The sequence below is a fragment of the Staurois parvus genome, unplaced genomic scaffold (genome assembly GCF_062004578.1).
Source record: "Staurois parvus isolate SC_StPar_1 unplaced genomic scaffold, SC_StPar_1.0 ptg000147l, whole genome shotgun sequence".
Classification (NCBI taxonomy): domain Eukaryota; kingdom Metazoa; phylum Chordata; class Amphibia; order Anura; family Ranidae; genus Staurois; species Staurois parvus.
In genome coordinates this window covers 27,759,667-27,783,064 of record NW_028317943.1, presented here as the reverse complement: position 1 = coordinate 27,783,064, position 23,398 = coordinate 27,759,667, and the positions used below count along the sequence as shown (strand labels likewise).

Below are 23,398 nucleotides of genomic sequence, written 5' to 3'. Positions count from 1 at the left end.
AGGTAAGTGTCCAGTTAGATTCTGCAGAGTGGGCACAAACAGAGCTCACTCTGCTCTATGGGTGGCTAGGTATAAACAGACAAGTTCATTTACACCCACCTGTCTTAACCAGTACACGCCCGGCCAATAGCCAAAAGGCGGCTGGCAAAATGTACTGCATTTCCGGGTTAGACGCCAAATAGCGTCCTCCCGCACATGCGCAGTTTGCGCTCCTGCAGAGCCGCGCAATCTGTCACCGGCTGTATACCTCGGACATGGCCGATGACAGATCTGAGTATCGGCCCCGTTGCCGGTACCATGTGACCTGCTGTGACCAATCACAGCAGGTCACATGACAGTTGTATACAATGGATGGCTTCATTCATGCCACCCATTGTATACTACTGTCTAGCTGTGAATGGTCACAGCTAATCACATGCACATGTCATGTGATTAGCTGTGGCCAAATCACAGCTAAACACAAAAAAAAAAAAAAAAAAAAAACCTGAATGAATCGATGTCATTCAGGTAAATGCTTGCTTATAGCAAAGTAATTCTTTACTATAAGAAAAAATTGTGTAAAAAAAAAAAAATACTGATCACTTCCCCAAAGTAGTACAATGTTACTATGGTAACATTGTACTACTTTGGACATAGTGAAATATGAAAAAAAAAAATCTTACAAAAATGAAAAAAAATGTAATAAAAAAGTTAAAATAAAAAAAATATATATTTTCCCCCCCCCCCCCCATACGGCCACCAGTGTCCCTGATCACCGCCATGCCAGTTATATAAAGACGCTGTACTGCACTGGTGAATGTAAAAAAAAAAAAAAATAGTGAAAATAATTTTTTGCATTTTTTCATTTTCCAAAAAAATGAAAAAAAAAAATACAACTTCAAAAAACTCGCCATGCCTCTTATGAAGTACGTCGGACTGTCTACTCTGCAAAAAGGGGTCATTTGGGGGGTATCTGCACTGTTCTGACATTCTTGGACCTTTACGAAATTAGATTGGCCGTCAGTACTTTAGGATTGATCAATTTTCAGATATATCCCATAGTTTGTGAACTCTATAACTTTCCTACAAACTAAAAAAATACATCCTAATTTGGGTTATTTTCACCAAAGACATGTTGCAGAATACATCTCGGCCTAAATTTATGAAGAACAATTATTTATTTGCAAACTTTTATAACAGAAACAAAGAAAAACGTGTTTTTTTTCACAATTTTCGGTCTTTTTTTGATACTTTAGCAAAAAATAAAAACCCCAGCGGTGATTAAATACCACCAAAAGAAAGCTCTAGTTGTGTGAAGAAAATTAAAACATTTTAGTTTGGGTACAGTGTTGTATGACCGCGCAATTGTCATTCAAAGTGTGAGCGCGCTAAAAACCTGAAAAATGGCCTGGGCAGGAAGGTGTAAAATTGCCCGGTATTGAATTGGTTAATGGACTATCAATCAGTTTTTCAGGCGGACCTGATTGGACCCTGTGTGTGAAAGGACCTAAAGAGGACAAATGTAGAGGGTGAATCTCCTACAACAAAAAGCTGACAAGGTGGTGTTCTAATCCCTCTCCACTCTTAAAGAAAAGAAAAAAAAAAAAGTGTTGCCTTTTAACAAGAAAGCAGCATATTACATTCCAGTCTGTAAAAAACAAAATTGAAAATATGTGCACAAAAACTACTGTTAAAACACATTAACACAGCAGTTTTTAAAAAAGATTTTACTTACTGTACTTTAGGCCATGCTGGTGAAGTAACAGGTTCCCATTATTGCAGCCCTCACCACCTGGACCATGTTTTACTACCTGCCATTCCATTTGACTACCAGAAGCGAAAATAGAAAGCCCCGAGGGTGCTTTCCTTTCCCAATGTGAGAGTGCTGGGTGTCCATGTGTATGCCTGCAGTGGCCTTAAAAGGCCCCTGCGACAGCTGAAACAAAAAGATATTGCTAAGCCCCTCACCACAAATTCCTATTTCTCTATCACTTTGATGGGCAGTGTCATTGGCCAATTGGAATGTGAAGTAGGCAGAGTTTTTTTTCTACGACTTTCTTTTGCTTGTCCTTAGTTACTAACTCAGAGGTACTGAAGCCAGACAGGACCAAGTATTTTTAGAAAGCAGCCTACATCTTTACTTTGCAGGTATGTGTTAAATAAAATTGTAAACATGCCTCCCTTTCAGCTACCTAATAATGTTTTGAACATAAATTTCACTCATTATTTCAATTCTGCTCTGCACTCCTGTTCTAGTGTTGAGGAGATGGGCGTGCACCCCAAGCACTTAAAAGCCATCCAAAGCCTGAGATTCAAGCTCTTAATTATACGGTTAACATTCATCTCGACAGGAAAACTGAAATTAAATATTGTGCCAGGATGTGGGCAAGGTCTTGGCTTGCAATACGCTATGAGTTCTACATAATCTATGTCCACCATGATTAGGAAGACGGCACAAACATTTTTTTTTAAAGAAACACTCTCAGTGTTTGCCAATAGCTCTTTTTGGCGGTATTTCTCTTTAGGGTCACAGAAGTATATTTCTTGTTGAAGTACACTCTCCAGTGACCAACAGTCTACTGCCTGCTAACAGTTGACAGGGCAGAGCTTAGGAAGGTCCCTAAAAAATATTGTCAGGATCCACCCGGCTGCCTGATTGCTAGCAGACTTCATCTTTCATTACTTAGCTGAGGGCTATCCCCAGTCTGGTGCTTGAAGAGCAGAACAGAAATCAGCAACTGACAAGACCCTGTGCTCCACTCCATGCAGACCAGGAGCTGACTAATCAGCGATCATCACTCAGCTCTCAATCCTAGTAGCAGTGTGGGACAGCTGCAGTGTCACATCAATGCTGCAGCATCGGGGCAAGTAAATTCATCTTATAGTAATCCTACACTTCCTCTAACATTTGTAGATGAGCAGCATGACAGATTGAATAGAAGGGTTATATTTGCCATTAGCCTTCTTTAAAGCAGAGTTCCACTCACTCTGTAAAAAAATAAAAGTCAGCCACTCACCTGTCCCACGATCCCGCATTGCCCCCGCCACAGCCCATTTCACTGGCTGTCCTGTATTCCAGACGCCAGCATCTTCAGTGTGGGCACCCGGCTGTGACAGCTTGAGGCTTCACAGCTGGTTGCCCACTGCGCGAGTAGCGTTGCGCTTCCTGAGGGAAGGTAGGAGGACAACTTCCGCTTCCGATCGCCTAGGTGATTGCAATGGAAGTGGGAGCGGGTACCTGTCAAATTCGGGTGCCCATCCCCCCGCTCCCCAAAGGTGCCAATCCTTAATGGGGAGCGGAGGACCAAGGACCAATCTTTAAAGCAGAACTTCCCCTTTTGGATGGAACTCAGCTTTAAGAGAATAAGAAAATATGGCACATTTCTTAAAAGTGTAACCCCAGGATTTTAGTAAATCTTTTTGCAGATGCATGCATGTCTGTCTAAACACCGCCTTTCATAAACTGATTTCAGGATGATCTCTGTTCATTATTACAGCACTGAAACTAATCAGCTGGTAATAAGTAAAGCTGCAGTACTGTCATCCCTTTAAGTGGTTGTAAAGACTGAAGGCTTCAGTATGCTGCCCCCTCCTCCCCCCAATACTTACCTGAGCCCCTCTCAATCTAGCACTGTGCATGGGAGCAGCGGCTCTCCCAGGTCTCTCTCTCCCCAATGGCTGAGACACAGCTGTGAGAGCCATTGGCTCCCATTGCTGTGAATCAAAGCTAATGAAGGAGTGGGAAATGATGCTAAGCCACGCTTTGTGTGTCTTATAGACAGCGGAGTTTAGGAGTGAGCATGCCCAAGTGTCCCCAGAGCAAGCAGCTTACACTGGGGGAACACGGGAGGGGGGAGGGGCCAGGAGCTCTGGCAGAGGACCCGAAAAGAAGATCGGGGCTGCTCTTTGCAAAACCATTGTAAAGAGCAGGTAAGTATTATATATTTGTATTTTTTTTTTTTAAAGAGCCCTCAGGACTTGTTCATACCATGGTGCACAGATGTCAGTTTTTCTGCACGCGTTCTGCAAGGGCACAACAATCAGTTGTTTTTATGTACCCTGTTCACACCACAACAGTATGTGCAGATTTTTTCTGCGCAGGAATCTGCAATGGGTATTTATTTCAGGTACTTATATAGCGCTGTCAATTTACACAGCGCTTTACATATATATTGTACATTCACATCAGTCCCTAACCCTCAGGGAGCGTACAATCGAAGGTCCCTAAGTCACATTCATACATACACATATTAGGGCCAATTTAGACAGGAGCCAATTAACCTACCAGCATGTCTTTGGAGAGTGGCAGGAAACCGGAGGAAACCCACGCAGGCACAGGGACAACATGCAAACTCCAGGCAGGTGGTGCTGTGGTCGGAATTTGAACCAGCGACCCTAGTACTGCCAGGCGGAAGTGCTAACCATTTAGCCACTGTGTTGCCTATAGAAGAGTGCATGAAAAACTGTGTTCTGCACATATGGTGTGAAAGAGGCCTTAGTATTGTGTTAAGGCATGTAAAGCTTGCCACAAGTTACAATCCCACTTTACACTCTCCTTTAGATCAACAAACACTTATGTAGTGCAAAGGTCTGCCCGATTGGAAAGTTTATGTAGGTCCTTGTGTAACATCATTTTTGTAAATCTAAAGTTGATTTTACAAATCAGATTATAACGTGCATGCTGCATCACTTTAAAGTGATGACAAACCCTCAGTTTTAAAGGCACTTTTAGTAGCCGATTTAATCAGTTACTGGGTATGCGGCTTCTTTACCTTTTAATCCTTGTCTATGTTCCAGTTTAAGCTGGTGCCAGATTTCCTCTTTCAGGATGGTTACTTTCTCTTGCAGCAATCCTATGAAGCCACCTTTGCATGCCAGGACTAGAGTTGGGTTTCCTTACACTGTATGCATCAATAGAAACACACAGCCTTTTAGCCTAGGATGGAAAGGCATATCCTCACCCCTACCCAATTCCTTCTCAAAGCTAGCATCCCACTGTGCTTAGAAAGTTATTTTTGCTTTGTGGCAGTCATTGTGTAGCATCAGGGAAGAAATCTAATCTAAAGAGTTCCTTTCATTGTCATTTTATACATTACTATAACACCAGCTGCCTACACCAGATAAATAACAAATTATTGCTTTTAGTGAATTAACTTTAACCACTTGCCCTCCTGAGGATTTACCCCCCTTCCTAACCAAGCCATTTTTTGCGTTGCAGCGCTGCGTTACTTTAACTGACAATGCAACGCTGTACCAAAATGAAATTTACATACTTTTTTCCCACGAATTGAGCTTTCGGTGGTATTTGATTGCCTGTGCTGTTTTTATTTTTTGCGCTATAACAAGGAAAAAAAAATATATTTTTGACTTTTTGCTATTAAACATGTCCAGTAAAAAAAAAATTTAAAAATCAAATTTCATAATTTAGGTCAAAATGTATTCTGCTATTTCTTTGCTACAAAAAAATCCCAATACGTGTAAATTAAGTGGTTTACATGAAAATTATAGCGTTTAAAAATGGCGGTGTCGATACTGGAATTTTTTTTAGTAAACAAAAGTCCTCCTCCCCGTCGGGAGATCTTTGGAAATCACTGGGGCGCCAGCAAGTGATTACCGGCTGGGACCCAGTGATTGATGGCTGCAGGTGTTCTGTATGTCCGTTTACACATGAAAAACAGACACCCATGTATTTCTATGGACTAGCGGATGTAAATGGATGATCATCCGTTTACATTTGTTTTTTGAATGGAAAACTATTTTTCTTCTGTAAAAACAAACAAAACAGAACAGACGAAAAACGGACATACAGTCTAAAGAGTAAATGGCAAGCGCTATATGTATCAAGAAGCAACTAGCACAGGAGATAGTGACAATAAATCTCAAAGTGACATATCTGCATAAAGTGCAGTGCTAAAAAATTATATTGCATCAAAATACATTATAAAGCAATAAATAAGTGTATACACATTAGTGCAAAACAAATGCAAACATATGTGCCAGTGAAATGACGAATAAATGTAGTCCATCCAGTATGAAAAACTGTGCATCAGTGGTACTGCAAGACACAACAGCAAAGTGTCCAATTCTACACAGTGCTTGAGGATTCAGTGAACACTCCACAACTCACCAAAATGCTACTGCTGTAGTAGCAGAATCGACGGTCAATCAAATTCACTATTCAGAGTCCTTAGCTCAAAAGACTTCCTAGGGAAGAAGCTCACCAGAGCCCAGAAAGCGATTCATAGTGTAGTATTTATTAAAAGGGAAATAAAAACATTCCATGTGGAAGAAATGTAATACAATCACATACCAAAATGGCCACCGTTCTGGATCATGGACCCATCGGCGTGACGTTAGCAGGTAGGCTCCACCCAATGCGTTTCGTGCGCATGCACGTCCTTAGGGGTACGCCCATGAATCGCTTTCTGGTCTCCGTGTGAACTTCTTCTCTAGGAAGTCTTTTGGGCTAAGGACTGAATAGTGAATTTGATTGACCGTCGATTACTGCTACTATACCAGTTGCATTCTGGTGAGTGGCGGAGTGTTCACTGGATCCTCAAGCACGGTGTAGAATTGGACACTTTGCTGTTGTGTCTTGCAGTACCACTGACACAGTTTTCACAATGGATGGATTACATTTGTGCGCAATTTCACCGGCTTATGTTTGCATTTGTTTTGCACTAATGTGCATACACTTATTTATTGCTTTATAATGTATTTGATGCAATATAATTTTTTAGTGCTGCACTTTATGCTAGTTGCTTCTTGATCCATATAGCACTCGCCATTTACTATTTGGACTATGTCCGTTTACATCCGTTTTTCATCCTTTCCTTTTTTTTTTTTTTTTTACAGTATTTGAGAATTCCTGACAGCACCACCATACCCTAGAGGGAGGACCATTCCCGGAGTGGGATCATTTCCAGTACCTTGAGGGGACCTCTACATATTTACACAATGCGTATTTACGTTATGCATCTGGTGAGTGCGTAATTCTACCACACTTTTTTGGAGCACCATCAGTTGGATTCTACTGTCACCTTTACTTAGATTATTTATTGACACCTTGCACATTTTTTATGGACATTATGAAAGTGATATATATGTTTTAGCGCTGCACCCATTTATATGTTATAAATAATATACACTAATGTGGTTATTTTCATCAAAGAAATGCAGCACAGTGGATTTTGGCCTACATTATTTGCTAAATTTTATAACAGAAACAAAGAAAAACTTTTTTTCAAACGTTTGTCTTTTTTATGCTTATTTAGCAGAAAATAAAAAACAGAGTGGTGATTAAACACCACCAAAAGAAATCTCTAGTTGTGTGAATGTGCAAAAAATAAAAATTTAGTTTGGGTACAGTGTTGCATGACCGCACAAAAGTTGAAAATTGACCTGGGCAGGAAGGGGGTAAAAGTGCTCTGTATTGAAGTGGTTAAACATGTGCAAAAACCAAACAGTTATGGCAGCAAAAGGGTTAAAACAAAGTGTATTTATCACTTTTCCTCTGACCTATCTTAAGCCATACTCCCCCTCTACAAGTGAAAACTTATAAAGACCGAACAATGTTTCTCCTATTTGCTTTCATCCTGTACTGCAAGTCTTCACTGTCCTAGCCTCACCTGCGCATTAAAGACCAACAGGCTTGTACAGGGCCCTTGTCCCCAGGCCTGAGAATTGAACACAGTCCCACAGAAGTCACTGGGGCACTAATGCACAGGACGAAACACTGGATGTAAATCGCTAAAACCATGGCCATTGGATCTTGTATATTTTTTGCATCTGTGGGATAGGTCAGGGGAAAAATAATAAAATCGGGTAACAAGCTTTGGGTCTAGGGACAGAAGAGCAGCAACGATGGTCCAAATGGGGACATGCCCCCTCCTCCTCCACTTACAAACATTCTTTCATTCACTGTTTACACCGAATGTAACACACTGCCTGAAAGATGGAGAGGATCCTGTCATTCTTCCAAATATCCCCCATGCACAGATCTTGTTACAAGTAGCGTAAACAATGAAAGAACTTTTCTCAGTGGAGAAGTAAAAAGGGGGCATATCCCCATCAGACCATCTATACTACTGTTGTGCCTAAAGAACCGCAATTGTTAAAGGATACGTTCACCTTTGGAACATGTTACAACGCCCCACCCCCTTCTGACAAATAGTATGGGGAACCTCTCCCCATACCATCTGTCAGATTTGAAAACAGTGCTCCGCCCACGCGGCTGCGTCACTCATTAACAGTATTCTGTGAATGAGTGCCTACAAGTCCCAACAGCCTTAGCGGCTGTGGGCTTGCATTTTTCAATTAACTACCACAGCGCTGTGAAACATCGTAGTAGTTCATTGAAGCTTCCTGTCAGTATATCTTCTTGCTCGTACGGCAAGCAGATATTCTGGACAGGTCTACAGGAGACCTGCATGGTATCAGCGATCTACTGATTGCTGGTGCAATGCTTTCTTTACAGGTTCCTTTGGAGAAAAATAATAAATGCACATTTTTTTTAACCTGCAAAAAAAAATGTCCATTCATTATTTTTGTCCAAAAGGTGAACTTATCCTTTAAGTGTTGCAGCACCTGAAGCTCAGAGCCAGGAAAAGGACTGGGCATCACTGCAGTAAAGATTTCTCCAGGATACAGCTGCTTGCAAAATATGGGGCATACATTGCAGGTAAGTTATGTGGCCAAGGCTGTAGGGAATTATTTTTTTGCAAAACATCAGCTTTAGATTTTCTAAAGCTGGCCACAGACAGAAATTCTGTATTATTTCGATCAAGATGTGGCTGTCCCTGGTCTTCAGAAGTCAATCATTAGATCAACTTCTGTTGAACCGACAAGTTGGAAAACTGTCAATCAGCAGCTAAAATCTCTGATCAAACCCCACTGTCAGAATACAATGTCCCAACAGGGCTGATTTTTCCATCCTTGTGTGGATGCAAGCATTTTTTTTCCTTCATTCAACCCACTGGCTGCAAGAAATGGGGGGGGTAAGCAGATATACTGACAACTCTGCAGGAGACCTGCATTACACCAGCGATCTGCTGATCACTGGTGCAATGCTTTACAGTCTTCTACAGACAAAAATAACTGCACATTTTTTTTTACCTGCAAAAAAAATATGCATTCATTTTTTCTAAAAGGTGAACTTATACCTTAACACTGTCCCTTTCTCCCTCCTAACACCTATGCTTTGTAACCTGTGTGCTCAATTCAGTCATTTGATCTACCCTGTGTCTGTTATTGGCAACACAGGGGAGAGGAAGAGCGCTGACAATAGTCGGTAAAGCCTGTAGCGATGTCACCAACAGGCTTCTGTTACTGGCACACCCTTCTCTCCCCTGCAGCTGCACTGGCTAACACACTGGGGTGGGATCAAGTGACCAGAGTGGGCTGAAAATAGGTAAGTATATGTATCTTTCTTGTACAGGTTAGTCAGAATATGTTAGGAGGAGGGAGGAGACAGTTTTAAGGTTAGTATTAAGCCTGGAATTCAACTGTAACCAGATCACGCCAGACCTATAATAAAATGACAGCCAAACGTGACTTTCATCAATCCAGGTGGACATCATACGGCACCCTACAAGATCGTCGTCACATTGCGGCAAAATCTGCCACCGGCTGTGTCTATCGGACACAGCAGATGACTGATTATGTGCCAGCCCGTTGCCGGTACCCTGTGACCAATCACAGCAGGTCACATTACAATCGTAAACAATGTACGGCTTACTTTCATTCCCTTTATTGTTTACAATTGTGTTGCTAGCTGTAATTGGTCACAGTGATCACATGGTACAGACTGGGCCAATCACAGCCTGTGTATGTCATTAGCTGTGGCCAAGCTATAAGCAATCATGTGTGTAAAAAAAAAAAAAAAAAAAATACTGATCACTTCCCTAGAGTAGTACGTTACAAATATTACTCTGGTCACAGCGTGTTATGAAAAAAAAAAAACCCTGAAGATTATGCAAAACCCCCAAACATATTTTCTGAAAGCAGACACCCTAGGGAATTAAATAATGAAGTTCCAATTTTTTGTCACATATTACCGCATGATCTAGGAAATGCAAAATGTCTAACAAATGCAATAAAGTGAAATTTAAAGCAAACAAATGCAGTAAAATATAAACAACAAGGTTGCATTGAGTAAATAGATACCCAACATATCAAACCTTAAATTTGCAGGCGCCTGAGAAATGGCGACAAACTTCAGTACCCTATATTTTCTATAGGGGATGCTTCAAACGCCCCTACAGGTCATCAGTTGAGTGTTACTTTTGCAAGAGTTATTGCTCTCACTCTGGCATGTGCAGCAATATGTATCATGTGTATCACCTCAAATTGGGGGGGGTGTTATCTGCTTGGGTATAAAAATGATTTACTTAACTTTTTCCCCATATCCCGTAGGGGACACAAAGTCCCCTATGTGATGATTTTTGGGCGACAGGTTCTCTAAAAGACCCTGCATGTCTTCTCTGGGCTCCACTGGATGTAATGCATTGCAATATTATTATACAGGATTTATATAGCGCCAACAGTTTGCTCAGCACTTTACAATGTAAAGAGAGACAATACAGCAATGATACAGTTCAATACAAGAGGGTTAGGAGGGCCTGCTCCTCGGAGCTTACAATCTAAGAGAGAGGGGCTGGTGGCACAAAAGGTAATAACTGGGGGAGATGAACTGATAGGAGGAATAGAAGATTCGGTTGTTAGCTGAAGGTGGGATAGGCTTCCCTGAAGAAATAGGCTTTCAGAGATTGCCTAAAAGTGGGCAGAGTAGGTGATACATCTCTCCCTGGCTATTCTAGCTGGGGAAAGTGACAGCGGTGACCAGGAAGTGATGTCATACATGTCACTTTCCAGGTCACAGCATTAAGGAAAAGCAAAGAGGAAAAGCATTTAGAAGGCTACATTCACACCGGCGATTTGGACCACCGCAAATTGTAGTGGCAGGAATCTTTTAATTGCTGCTGTGACTACTGGTCCTGTTCACTGTGACAGGTTGCTTGTACCTGCAGCTATTCGCGGCTCTCCGAACAGCCAGCGATCACCACAAGTAATCGCTGACTGTGCGGACAGCTGCAGATACCTGTAGCCGCTGGTGACATGTCATAATAGTGAATGAGACCAGCGGCCGCACCAGTAATCAGACAATTCCTGCTGCTACAGTTTGCACCTGCCTAAATCGCTGACGTGAGCACAGCTTAAATGCACAAAAAAAAAAAAAAAAAAAGATATCAAAAGGAGCATATAGCCTAACAGTTTATGATAGCCACAAAACTGACTGTTGTGTTTTTTCCAGTCTTATGCCTCCATAGAACTCTTAGATCACACAAGTGTCCTGAGATCTCCAGCACCAGCCATTAATATATACCATGCTAGACCCGTCCGCTGACATCTGACAGACAATTGTCCCCGGCTCATCAGCTGCACTGTCCGGTGTCTGGGTATACACCTGTGCAGGGACACAATGATCTGTGGCCGGCCGCTGGAAGCCATCTGCAGATCCGCTGTGGTCAGCAGCAGCCAGAGCCCAATGTCCAAAGGCAGGCCCAATACTGCAGAATAGACCGGTTGGGCCCATTCACAGTGACACCGCACTCAGCACACGTCCCCGAGCCGCGGCCTAGCGCCTCCCAAGTGACAGTTAGGCCTCACCAGGCTTTCCAGTCAGAGCATGAGCCGCAACCGGCCCGCCCTCATGGCCGTGCTACAGGAAAGCCTGCAGCGAGCAGCCCGCTCACCTGAAGTCCTTATCGCTGGACGTCATCTTCTCCAGCAGGTTGGAGATGTGGTACGAGGCGCTCGCCATTTTGCCGTCTCGGGTGAAGAGGCCGGTGAAGTCCTCGGTGCCCGGTGCACCCTCCTATCCGCCTAGAGCCACGCGCCCGGGTCGTTGCAGCAATAGCGGCGGCGGCTGGGAAGGGAGGCGGGGGCGCGCACAAGTCTGTGTCGGGAATCCGCCTTCCCTGTGTACGTGAGCGCCCCCGGGTGTCCCCGCCCAGCACCGACAGCCGTCGTTTACCCGATGTGTGCCAAGTCTGCGATCTGCAGGAGAGCGAGGCCTAGAAGGGAGGGAGGCGCCGTGCTCAGCCTGCTTCACGTACAGTCCCGTAATAGAGGCGGGATCAGGATAGCAAAGGCCTACTATAGTTCGGCTTCACGGCGTGGCCCCGGGAACCGCTAACGCTGTGCGTCTCTCAGATGGGATTGGTTGGGTGACACGTCACTCACACTGACTGACGAGCCGGCCTGGAATGACTGAGCTCAGGCGGGATTGGTTGAGTGACAGACACAGCAGCCAATGCGTCCGCCGTGAGACGATGACTGAAACTGGCGGGTAAACTGTCCTAACGTGTGAGGAGAATGGCGCTTTGTGCTAACTATAGCAGAGGATGAGGACTGAGCGGGAGAGGAGTTCTGACTGGCTCCATTCAACCAACATACTTAGTTACAGCCTATGGCAGATTTCTAGTGCTGTCTGTGCACCTATGGAGAAGACAGCACCCAGGAAGTGAGGGAAATCTCTCTAACATGGACCCAGAAATAAAAACCAAAACTCTTTTTGCCTTCATTTACACAGGTGAATGCCGGCATTTTCCATGATGGGCCCTGTTTTCCCACAATGGGGATGCGCAGGTCCAGTATCATCCCGCGGGGGGGTGCAGTCCACACAGGGTGACACCGGACCCGTTTCAAGTAAAGGTAAGTTGTAAAGAAAGCCGATGATCCCCGCAGGATGCATCAGATCTTCGGCTTGAGCATAATGGATCAGAGTCCGATCCATTATGCTCAATCTGCAGATGTGATCCATTCTGCGGGGATCGTCGGAGGGGGTGTCGCCAGGTGTTACCACTCCGGGTGACACCTAACCTTGGGACGCCTCTGCAGGTCTTGTGTGCATCCTGATGCCATCAGTCCCATAGATGACTATTGGGACATTTGGCTGCAGATACACTACTTATCCCAATTTTGATATATTTGGGTTTCCACCTCATCCCGAACACATTAATTCTGTAGGTTCTGAGGCTAATTTAACCTCTTTGTGCCGGCCGCACGCAAATGTGCGGCCTCCCGGCATCTGTGTCTTGACGCCGAGTGGCCGCACATTTGTGTGCAGTTAGAAAAAGCATAAGTGCTGAGAGCGCTCTCCTGGCACACGTCTGGTACTCACGGAAAGGTACCGACCTCTTTCGATCGGGACCTTTCCCAATCGTGATGGCGGTCGCATGACCCTAAAACCCTGCGCGCCTCCCGGTTTCTGAAACCCTTAAAGGGCCAGGAGGCACCAGCGCCAAGGGGTTAACACAGATGAGGCACGAAGTGAGCTTCATTATCGCCTTAATCAGCCACAGCACTTGTGTAATTAATGTGTTCTGTTTTAAAGGGATGAGGTGGCAACCCTAGTTTGAGTATGTGTTCCCAAATTCACTTTGAGTGCATTTGGGGGCCGTTCACCCACATGGATGTCACAGTGGGACCCAGCGCCTGTGTCCGTGCAGCCATGTTTTCCAATAGACATTACGGGACTGCTGGCACTGGGCAACACCTGTGCTGACAAAACATGATCCTTCACAGGGCGCACAAGTATTGGCACTCATGAATGAGGCCTTTCTGTAAGGTGTGAGAGAGTAGAATGTTCCACTGTATTTTATTGTCTGTTTTGTGACAGATATGTCACCCTATACCTTTCAAGACTATCAAACGGACAGAAAGTGAGGAAATATATAATAAAATTACAGAACTAAAAACCTGAGCATGTAAAGCATCTAAAATTACTATTTTTCTAAAAACAAATGTAATTTCTTGATTGTGCAGGACAGAACATAGTCTTACATGACTGGGTAACATGCTGCTGCTGCCTTCAGGTGGCTGGACACTGCAGAACCATTAGTACACCATATAACCCTTCCCACTGACAGTTATCCACAATTTTTTGCTAGAGTCCTTAAGTGATGGATTTTTTTTTCTTCCGAGGAATCTTTATTTACATTTTTTTTTAATCTGTGTGCCTGCTACTTTAATGCCACAGCTTCTGGATTGGTACCCTAATAATATTAATATTATTATACAGGACTTATTTAGTGCCAACAGTTTGCACAACGCTTTACAATATAAAGGGATACAATACAGCTACACCACAATCAAAACAAGGATTAAGAGGGTCCTATTCATAAGAGTTAATAATCTAACAGGGTGGGCAAGTGGTACAAAAGGTTATAACTTGGGGTTGAGCTGATGGAAGTGATGTCTATTCGGAGGCATGATAGGCTTCTCTGAAGAGATGAGTTTTCAGGGATGGCCTAAAGGCAGCCAGAGCAGGGGATAGCCCAGGGGTGGGCAAACTTTTTGACTTGAGGGCCGCAATGGGTTCATATATTGGACCCGGGGGCCGGACCAAGAGTAGATGAATGATGTGTATGTGTCATCCATAGTAAGTATAGTAATATTCCCCCATAGTAAGCATAGTAAATTATCCCCCCCATAGTAATTCATCCCCCTATAGTAATTCATCCCCCCCATAGTAATTCATCCCTCCTATAGTAATTCATCCCCCCTATAGTAATTCATTCCCCATATTGTGTCAATTCACTTACCTTTGCTCCGCGCGTTCCTCTCGCCGTGTTCCCGCGCCGTTCCGGTCTTCAGGGCGGACTGTGAGAGGAGCCTAGCTCCCCTGCTGCCCCGCCTACACACATCCTGACGGGCAATGTTTGCCACGCTCCGCGGGCCAGATTAAAAGGTCCGCCGGGCCGTAGTTTGCCCATTGCTGTGATGCCAGACAGATTGAGGTAGAGAGTTCCAGAGGAAGGGAGAGGCTCTGGCAATGTCCTGCAGACGAGCATGGAAGGAGGAAATGAGGAAGCTTGAGAGCTGGAGGTAATGAGAAGAGTGGAGAGGACGGTTTTGGTGATACTTGGAGACAACATTGGTGATGTAGCTCGGGGCAGAGTTGTGGATGGCTTTGTATGTTCGTATTTTTAATTTGTTGGGCAATCCGAAGCCAGTGGAGGGATTTGCAGAGAGGGGTGGCAGACCCTGAGCAGTTGGTAAGGTAGATGATCCTGACAGCAGCATTCATAATAGACTGGAGAGGGGATAGCCTACGGAGAGGTAGGCCTATGATAAGGGAGTTGCAATAGTCAATGTGAGAGATAAGGGAGTGAATGAGTAGGTTGGTGGTTTAATTGGTTAAAAAGTGGTGAATTTTAGAGGTGACGTCTACAAGCTTTTGACAGTGATTGGATTTGGGGCTGAAAGGATAGGTCAGAGTTTAGGATTACACCTAGTACCCTGGCTTGAGGGGAGAGACTGATAGTTGTATTATTGATCTTGATGGAAAAGTCATGTAGGAGGCCACGAGGGGGAGGAAATATCAGCTCGGTTTTAGAGAGATTTCGTTTAAGAAAGTGGCCCTACATCCGTGCTGATATGTCAGTAAGTTCGTAATGCGAGAGTAGACTTAAGGAGTTAGGTGAGTAGAGAGAGAGAGATTTGAGTGTCATCGGCATAGAGGTGGTATTTGAAGCCATGTGAGGTTATCAGGTGACCAAGAGAAGGGGTGTAGATAGAGAAGGGGTCCAAGAACAGAGCATTGGGGGACCCCTACAGAAAGAGGAAGAGACAGAGTTATAGGTAACACTGATGGAGCGCTGTGACAGGAAGCGAACCAAGATGGAGATGAATCTTGGAAACCAAGGCAGTGGAGTTATTGAGAAGGAGAAGGTGGTCAACAGTATCAAAGGCCATAGGGAGGTCTAGAAGTAAGAGTTTGGAGTAGTGGCCATTGGTTTTAGCTGTTAGTAAATCGTTGGTGAGTTTCAATAGGGCAGTTTCTGTGGAGTGTAGCGAGCGAAAGCAAGACTGAAAGGGGTCAAGAAGGTTGTTTTCACTGAGGTAGGAGCTCAGACATATGTAGACTAAGCATTCTAAGAGTTTAGAGGTAAATGGGAGCAGGAAGATGGGTCTTAAGTTGTTCAGGTTGGTGGTGTCCAGTGAGTTGTTTTTTTAAGTATGGGAGTAATCTGTGCATGCTTTAGGGGGGAGTGGAAGGTGCCAGTAGAGAGGGAGAGATTGAAGATGTGAGCGAGAGAGCATAGGACAGAAGAAGAGGGTGACCGTAGTAGTGTGAGGGATTAGGATCCAGGGGATATTTGGTTAGGTGGGCATCTGAGAACAGTTTGGTAACCTCTTCAGTAGTAGCCAGGTCAAAAGAGCAAAGTGTTGACTTTGCTGTTGGATAAAGTATGTTAAGTAGGGAAGATGTCTGTATAGTGGATGTGTCCTCACGTATTGCATCAGTCTTGTCTTTGAAGTGATTGGCAATCTCTTGGGCAGTGAGTGAGTTAGTGGGTAAAAGAGCTGGGGGACAAAGGTAGCGAAGGGCTAAAGAGGACTGGATGAGAAGGTATTAATAAGAAAGACAAAGTAGGTTTGTTTGGCAGCATGGAGGAAGGAATGGTATTTTAGGAGGGCAGATTTATATAGGGTGAAGTTCTGCACGGGGTTTGGTTTTATGCCACAGTCGTTCGAGAGCACGACAACGTCTCTAGAGATATCTGGTGTCAGTTTGCCAGGGTTGTAACGGTCAAGGCCTGATTCTTTGTGTAGTTAGAGGAACAAGTGCGTTCAGTGAGGATGAGTGAACTGTTGTAGACCGAGGTGGCCAGGTTAGGACAGGAAAGGGGAGAGATTTTGTCATACAGGTGGTCAGTAACAGAATAGAGAAGTGAAGAGTTAAAGTGGTGAAGGTTTCTACAAGTAATCATTTGGTGCTTGTAGGGATAAATGGTTGAAGACAAGGATACTGTGAAAGTTATGAGGTTGTGATCAGAGAGGGGAAAGGGAGTCTTGGTAAGGTTGCCAGAAGTGCCGAGATGGTAAAATACAAGGTCAAGGGTATTACTATTGGAGTGAGTCGAAGTATGTGTCCATTGTGTTAGGTCAAATGTTGAGGTGAAGTTGAGTAGTAGCTGGGCTGTTAACATTAACCAGGATTTTAAAGTCACCAAGAATGATAGTGGTTATTTCAGAGGAGAGAATGTAGGGTAGCCAGGCAGAGAAGTAGTCAAAAAGCGTGATACTGGTCCAGAAAGCCGATAATCACTGCAATCTTCAGAGAAATTGGAGAAAACAGACGAATACAGTGTGTATTGTAAGAAGGGAGGAGTAGGAAGGACTTGGAAGGTGCTCTGTGGCTACAGAAAGAATCCAACTCCACCTCCTTTCCGTCCACTAGGTCTGGGTGAGTGAGTTCAGTGAAAGCCACCATGGGAGAGGGCTACGTCAGAATCTTTAACCCAAGTTTGTTATAGCAAGAATCCTAAAGCAATGGAAGATAAAAACTCATTCACAGATGTGAGCTGGTTACAGATTGACCTGGCATTCCAGAGAGCAAATGAGATTGGGGGATTGGTTTTTGAAAGCAGGGGGATAGAAAGATAGTGGCTGTTGCCAGAGAAGGAAAGGTGCCGGATGTGGCTTTTGCAGTTAGAAAATGTCAGGCTAGGATTGGAGGAAATGTCCCCAGAGATTAGGAGAAGGGTGAGGACATACAACAATACAAGTGAGATCATTTTTGTGGGGGATGGAGTGAGGGAGGAGCCTGAACATGGCGCCAAGCGGGAGATCAATGTGAGAACTCCCAGCACCAGGCGTTTCCAATGTCCCACTAGAGCACAGGAGGAGATCCTTTAAGAGCAGCCGCCGTGACCTACCTGGGAGCGGGAGTGGTCCCCTGTGGAGGAGAGCAAGGTGTGCGGACCCTTCCAGGTTGGGCTGGCTGGTAGGCGACAGAGATTGAGAGTGAGGCTGGAGGAGGAGAGCAGAGATCCAGCGTGGACGCTGAGGAGTCACATGACTCGCCGCAAAGGAGTCTTGGAAGGAGCCGGCCGGTGTGAAGGAGCGCAGGAAGCGGCGGACCCCTCTCCTTACCAACCCCTCCCCCCCCCTCCTGCATACCATTAGGCTGGAGCTGTCGGGTCCCCTGTAGGGGTGCCGAGGGACCTCCCCCCCCCCCCCCCCCGAAAGCTGTACCAACAGCCAGGGAAGCAGACATCTCACTCATTCAGGAGAAGACCCATCTGAAGACTGAATTATCTGGTGTGGAAGAAGAAGATAGAAGGAGAAGAAGCGCCTCTAAGTGCAGCATAACACTTTATTCAGGTAAAAAGTAGGAACACTCACATAGATTAGGTAAATAATAGCATGAAAACCGTGGTATGGTGTGAACATCGATCAGGTGGGTATACAGGGTGAAGAGCTGTCACCAGTATGGAGTAGTCAGCGTGCCGCTGGAGCAGCGTGGTGGCTGGAGGGGAACAGCTGTGGAGCCGACCGGCGTGCGCGTCCTCACTCAGAGCTGGGTGGAATGCAGCGGCGGTGTGGCAGTGATGATGTCAGCATTCGCTGGCCAGGAAAGGCAGCAGTGCGCTCCTTTATCAAGCTTGATACCTAATCTATGTGAGTGTTCCTACTTTTTACCTGAATAAAGTGTTATGCTGCACTTAGAGGCACTTCTCCTTCTATCATCTTACAGAGTCTGCTACAGTACTTTTTGAAGCTTTGCCCCTGGTGCCATATGGACCCACTCAAGTCTATCCACAACACCACTAACACCCCACACCAGGATATCCCAGAACTTGGAACAGTTTTGGGCTGATCCCCCCCCCCCCTTCATTTCTTCTAACGTGTTTGTGGAGGAAGACGAGATCAGGATGGTGAGATGTAATGAAAAGGAAAATTTAAATAAAATAACTTATTATAATTGATTGGAACTGTGAAGTTAATCTGCGGGGGGGGGAGGCACCCAGGGGACTGAAATCAGGGGTTCCTGTCAAAAGAAGAAGTGGAAGGAGGATAAATTTAAATTGATAGGACCCAAAAGGGGACTGGATACTAACAGAGGTCTATAGGAGGGGGAGAGAAAGGAGAAAAGAAAAAAAAAATTTTCAACAGTATGCAAAATAAAGGGATAAAAGGAGGAGGGCCAAAGGCCTCTAAGACAAGCTCAATTAAAAAAATATATACCCCAACAAGAGAAACAGACCCCCGAGAGACAGCAAGGAATAAGTGGAAGAACAGAGATGGAAAACAGCACTGGAGAATGCTCTAGATTATCCCTGGACATGACAAAAGTTAGTCAAGATATAGAGGAAGGAGAGATAGGAAAAACAGCAGATTTAGAGAACATAGAAGAACAAAAAAAGAACTTTCAATTACCCAGTAAAACAGAAATTGCAAAAATGTTTAAGGGGTTGGAAAAGTCAATAAAACAGGAGATGGTGAAACTGCACAAAGATTTGGGGCAGTTATTGAAGAGGGTAGAAAAGACGGAGGAAAAATTGGATAAACATGCCCAAGCCATAATAAATTTAGAGAGACAGATGACGGAAATGAGAAAAGAACAGAGGAATCTGCTATATAAATTGGAAAATCAGGAGAACAGGGATAGAAGATGCAATTTAAGGATTCGCGGTTTCCCAGAGATTTCTCAAGGAGAAAATTTAATGGAAACAATAGGGAAAATGCTTGTAATAGTAATGGACAGACCTGCAAAAGAGCCACTTAAAATTGATAAAGTGTATAGAATCGGGAGATTATGGCAAGAAGGTAGAAGAGAAAATTCGAGAGATGTGTGTCAGGGAGCGAGGAGTCAGACACACAAGGAGGTGAAATTTAAAGGTAGGTTTATTAACAAAAACTACACAGAGTCTATGCAAGTCCAACAGCAACAGTGGATGACTTGATAGGACAGTAGCCAGGAAGGATGGTCGCCAGAGCCGGGGTCAGAAGCCAGGAAGGATGGTCACCAGAGCCGGGGTCAGAAGCCAGGAAGGAGTCTTGCCAAAGCCGAGTCGGTATCCAGGAGAGCAATGAGAAACTAAACAGGAGCTTGCTGCTGTGCAACAGACAGGACACGAATGCAATGGACAGCTACAAACAGCAGACTTATATGTGATAAGCCGCCACCTCCTGGGGGAGGAGCCTCAGAGGGCTGAAAGCATAAAGGATCCCACAATGCTTTGCAGACACCTAAGATGGATTCCAGCACATGGAGCAGCACAAGCCCTGAGGAAAGGTAGGACCTTGACAGTACCTCTTACTCAAGGGCCCCTCCCCCTCCGCAGCTCACATAAGGCTTCTGGGGAAAGCGGGCGTGAAAAGCGTGGAGGAGGGCAGGAGCATGAACATCCGTGGAAGGAACCCAGGAACGCTCCTCGGGACCATAACCACGCCAATGGACCAGGAACTGCACCCGACCACGGACCAACCGAGAGTCCAGGATGTGGCTCACCTCATACTCCTCATGACCGTCAACCCGGATAGGACGAGGATGAGGCGGAGAGGCAGTAAAGCGATTACAGACCAGAAGCATCAACAGGGATACGTGGAAGACATTGGAGATACGCATCCCAGGAGGATGAGCAAGGGCATAGGCAACCAGAGGATGCGGAAAGGACCAACAAAACGGGAAGCCAGTTTCGATGCGGGCACCCGAAGATTGAGATTACGAGTGGACAACCACACCCAATCTCCGACCTGGTATGAAGGAGCGGGCAACCGTCTATGATCAGCCTGGAGCTTCAGCGCTGAGTCCTTCAAGGACCTCTGGATCTGCCCCCACGAGGAACGCAGGGCAGCAAGATGGTTATCCACAGCCGGAATGTCCTGTGGTGAGAACAAGTCAGGCAATACAGCAGGTTGGAACCCATAGTTGGCCATGAAGGGAGACATCCCGGAGGAGGAGTTGACAGCCAAGTTCCTCGCAAGCTCTGCCCATGGCAGGAGATCGACCCAATTGTCTTGATGGTCTGAGATATAGCAGCGAAGGAATTCTTCCAGGGCCTGGTTGGAACGCTCCGCAGCCCCATTGGACTGCGGGTGGTAGGCTGAAGAGAAGGAGAGCTTGATACCCAACTGGGAGCAGAAGGCGCGCCAGAACCTGGACACAAACTGACTCCCACAGTCCGAGACAATCACCTTAGGCAAGCGAAAGATCTCCCTGGTGAAAACCGTAGCCAGTTCTTGCGCAGTCGGCAATTTCTTGAACGGAACACAATGGCACATCTTGGAGAAACGATCAATGACCATAAGAATGACCGTATGGCCTCGAGACGCAGGGAGGTCTACAATAAAATCCATGCCCATTTGTGACCAGGGACGCCCCCTATTGGGAATGGGTTGCAGAAGGCCCAATGGAAGATGCCAAGGAGATTTATTCTGGGCACAGACAACATGTCGCTACATATGAGGCGATGTCGGAACGGAGAGATGGCCACCAGAATAAACGAGAAACGACCCAGGACAACTGGTTCCTCCCTGGATGACTGGCAGTCTTGGAGTTATGGTAGGTATGCAGCAAGCGGGTGCGCAATCCCTCAAGTACGAAACATCTACCAGCCGGTCTCTCAGAGGGAGCATCAGTTTGAGCCGCCAAAATCTGCTCCCCAAGGGGAGAATTCAGGCTGGTACAAATGGCAGCCAGGATCTGATCCGGAGGTATGGCCGAAGTCGGCTCAGAGTCCTCCCTGGACAGCTCAGAGTATTGCTGCGACAAGGCAACAGCCCTGACATTCTTGGAGCCAGGCAAATAGGAGACCACATAGTTAAAACGCGACAAGAACAAGGCCCATCTGGCCTGACGGGGCGTCAACCTCTTAGCTTCCAAGAGATATGTCAGGTTCTTGTGGTCAGTGAGAATGAAAACCGGAACCGCAGAACCCTCGAGCAGGTGCCTCCATTCCTTGAGAGCCTGAATAATGGCCAACAACTCCCTGTCTCCAATCTGGTAGTTGCATTCTGCAGAGGAAAGCTTCCTGGAGTAGAACCCACAGGGAAGTAGGGGTCCATCAGGCGACCAACGTTGAGACAGGAGGGCGCCTACTCCCGTCTCAGATGCATCAATCTCGAGGACAAAAGGCAACCCAGGATTGGGATGAGACAGTATCGGAGCCAAAGCGAAGGCGGATTTCAGAGCTTCGAAAGCTAAGATGGCCTCGAATGACCACTCGTGGGGATTACTACCCTTCTTGGTCAGATCTGAGAGAGGCTTGGCCAGCGTGGCGAATTTCCTGATAAACTTCTGATTATAGTTGGCGAATCCCAAAAAGCGCTGAATGGACTGAAGACCACTGGGACGAGGCCACTGCAGAACCACCGAAACCTTCTGAGGGTCCATGGAAAATCCCACAGCGGAAATGATGTAGCCCAAAAAGGCAACCTGGGATCGGTGAAATTCACACTGCTCGAGCTTACAGAAAAGCTCGTTCTCACGTAACCGTTGCAGCACCCGCTTAACATCCTGGATATAAGACTCCATAGACGCAGAGTAAATCAGGATGTCGTCCAAATAAACCACCACGCACTGCTGCAACAAGTCACAAAAGACATCATTAATGAACTCCTGAAAGACCGCTGGCGCGTTACACAACCCAAGGGCATAACCAGGGGTTCATAGTGACTGGTTCTGGTGTTAAACACGGTCTTCCACTCGTCCCCCTGCTTGATCCGTATGAGGTTGTACGCCGCCCTAAGGTCGAGTTTGGTAAAGACCGTTGCTCTCTTGAGGCGGTCGAACAACTCGGTAATCAACGGGATAGGGTAGGCATTCTTGATGGTGATTCAATTGAGACCCCTATAATCGATGCAAGGCCTCAATTCACCACCCCTCTTCTTTACGAAGAAAAAGCCCGCTCCTTCTGGGGAAGTACACTTACAAATGTGCCCCCGGAAAAGTGCATCCGCAACGTACTCACTCCATGGTCTGATTCTCCACAACCGAAAGAGGATACACCCTGCCACGCGGAGGAGTGGCACCGGGTTGCAAGGGTATGGCGCAGTCGTAAGAACGATGGGGAGGTAAGGCACCAGCGCGCACCTTGTCAAACACGTCCCGGTACTCCCCATAGTCGGTGGGCAACACAGAGTCCGAGGAGGCACACAACACCTTAACAGGTCCACGGATGCAACCGGCCCCACAGTGTGGAGACCACGAGAGAATCTCGGCCGACCGCCAATCAAAGGTCGGATTGTGCTTCTGAAGCCAGGGATATCCCAAAACCACGGAGTAGTGCGGGGAAGAAATTACCTGGAAACAGGCCAACTCCCTGTGAACAGCCCCAATAGCTACTTCAACCGGCAGGGTCTCGTGGATAACCTGCGGCGGTTGCAGGGGCCTGCCATCTATCGCCTCGAGGACCAATGGAGTAACTCGAGCCTGCAGAGGAATGGAGTACTGAGCAGCAAACGAACTGTCCATAAACAACCCGCCAGCACCAGAGTCTACCAATGCCTGGGCCGTCACCGAGCCTTCCGCCCAAGAGAGGAGAACGGTGATTAGCGTTTTATCTTTGCGGGAAACCGGGGACGAGGAAACTCCACCCAAGATCTGCCCCCGACAGGATCTCAG

The 23,398-nt window shown here is 45.9% G+C and overlaps 1 protein-coding gene across 1 annotated transcript in view; it reads right to left on the bottom strand.

Annotated features, from left to right (window-relative positions):
- The window catches only part of CAND1 (cullin associated and neddylation dissociated 1), a 50,133-nt gene extending 38,007 nt beyond the window's left edge, over window positions 1-12,126 (bottom strand). The window contains exon 1 of the mRNA XM_089674181.1: window positions 11,733-12,126. Within this exon, the coding sequence (XP_089530307.1) occupies window positions 11,733-11,800 (68 nt within the window). The 5' untranslated portion in view covers window positions 11,801-12,126. The remainder of the gene's footprint in view (window positions 1-11,732) is intronic.
- Between the last annotated feature and the right edge of the window lie 11,272 nt (window positions 12,127-23,398).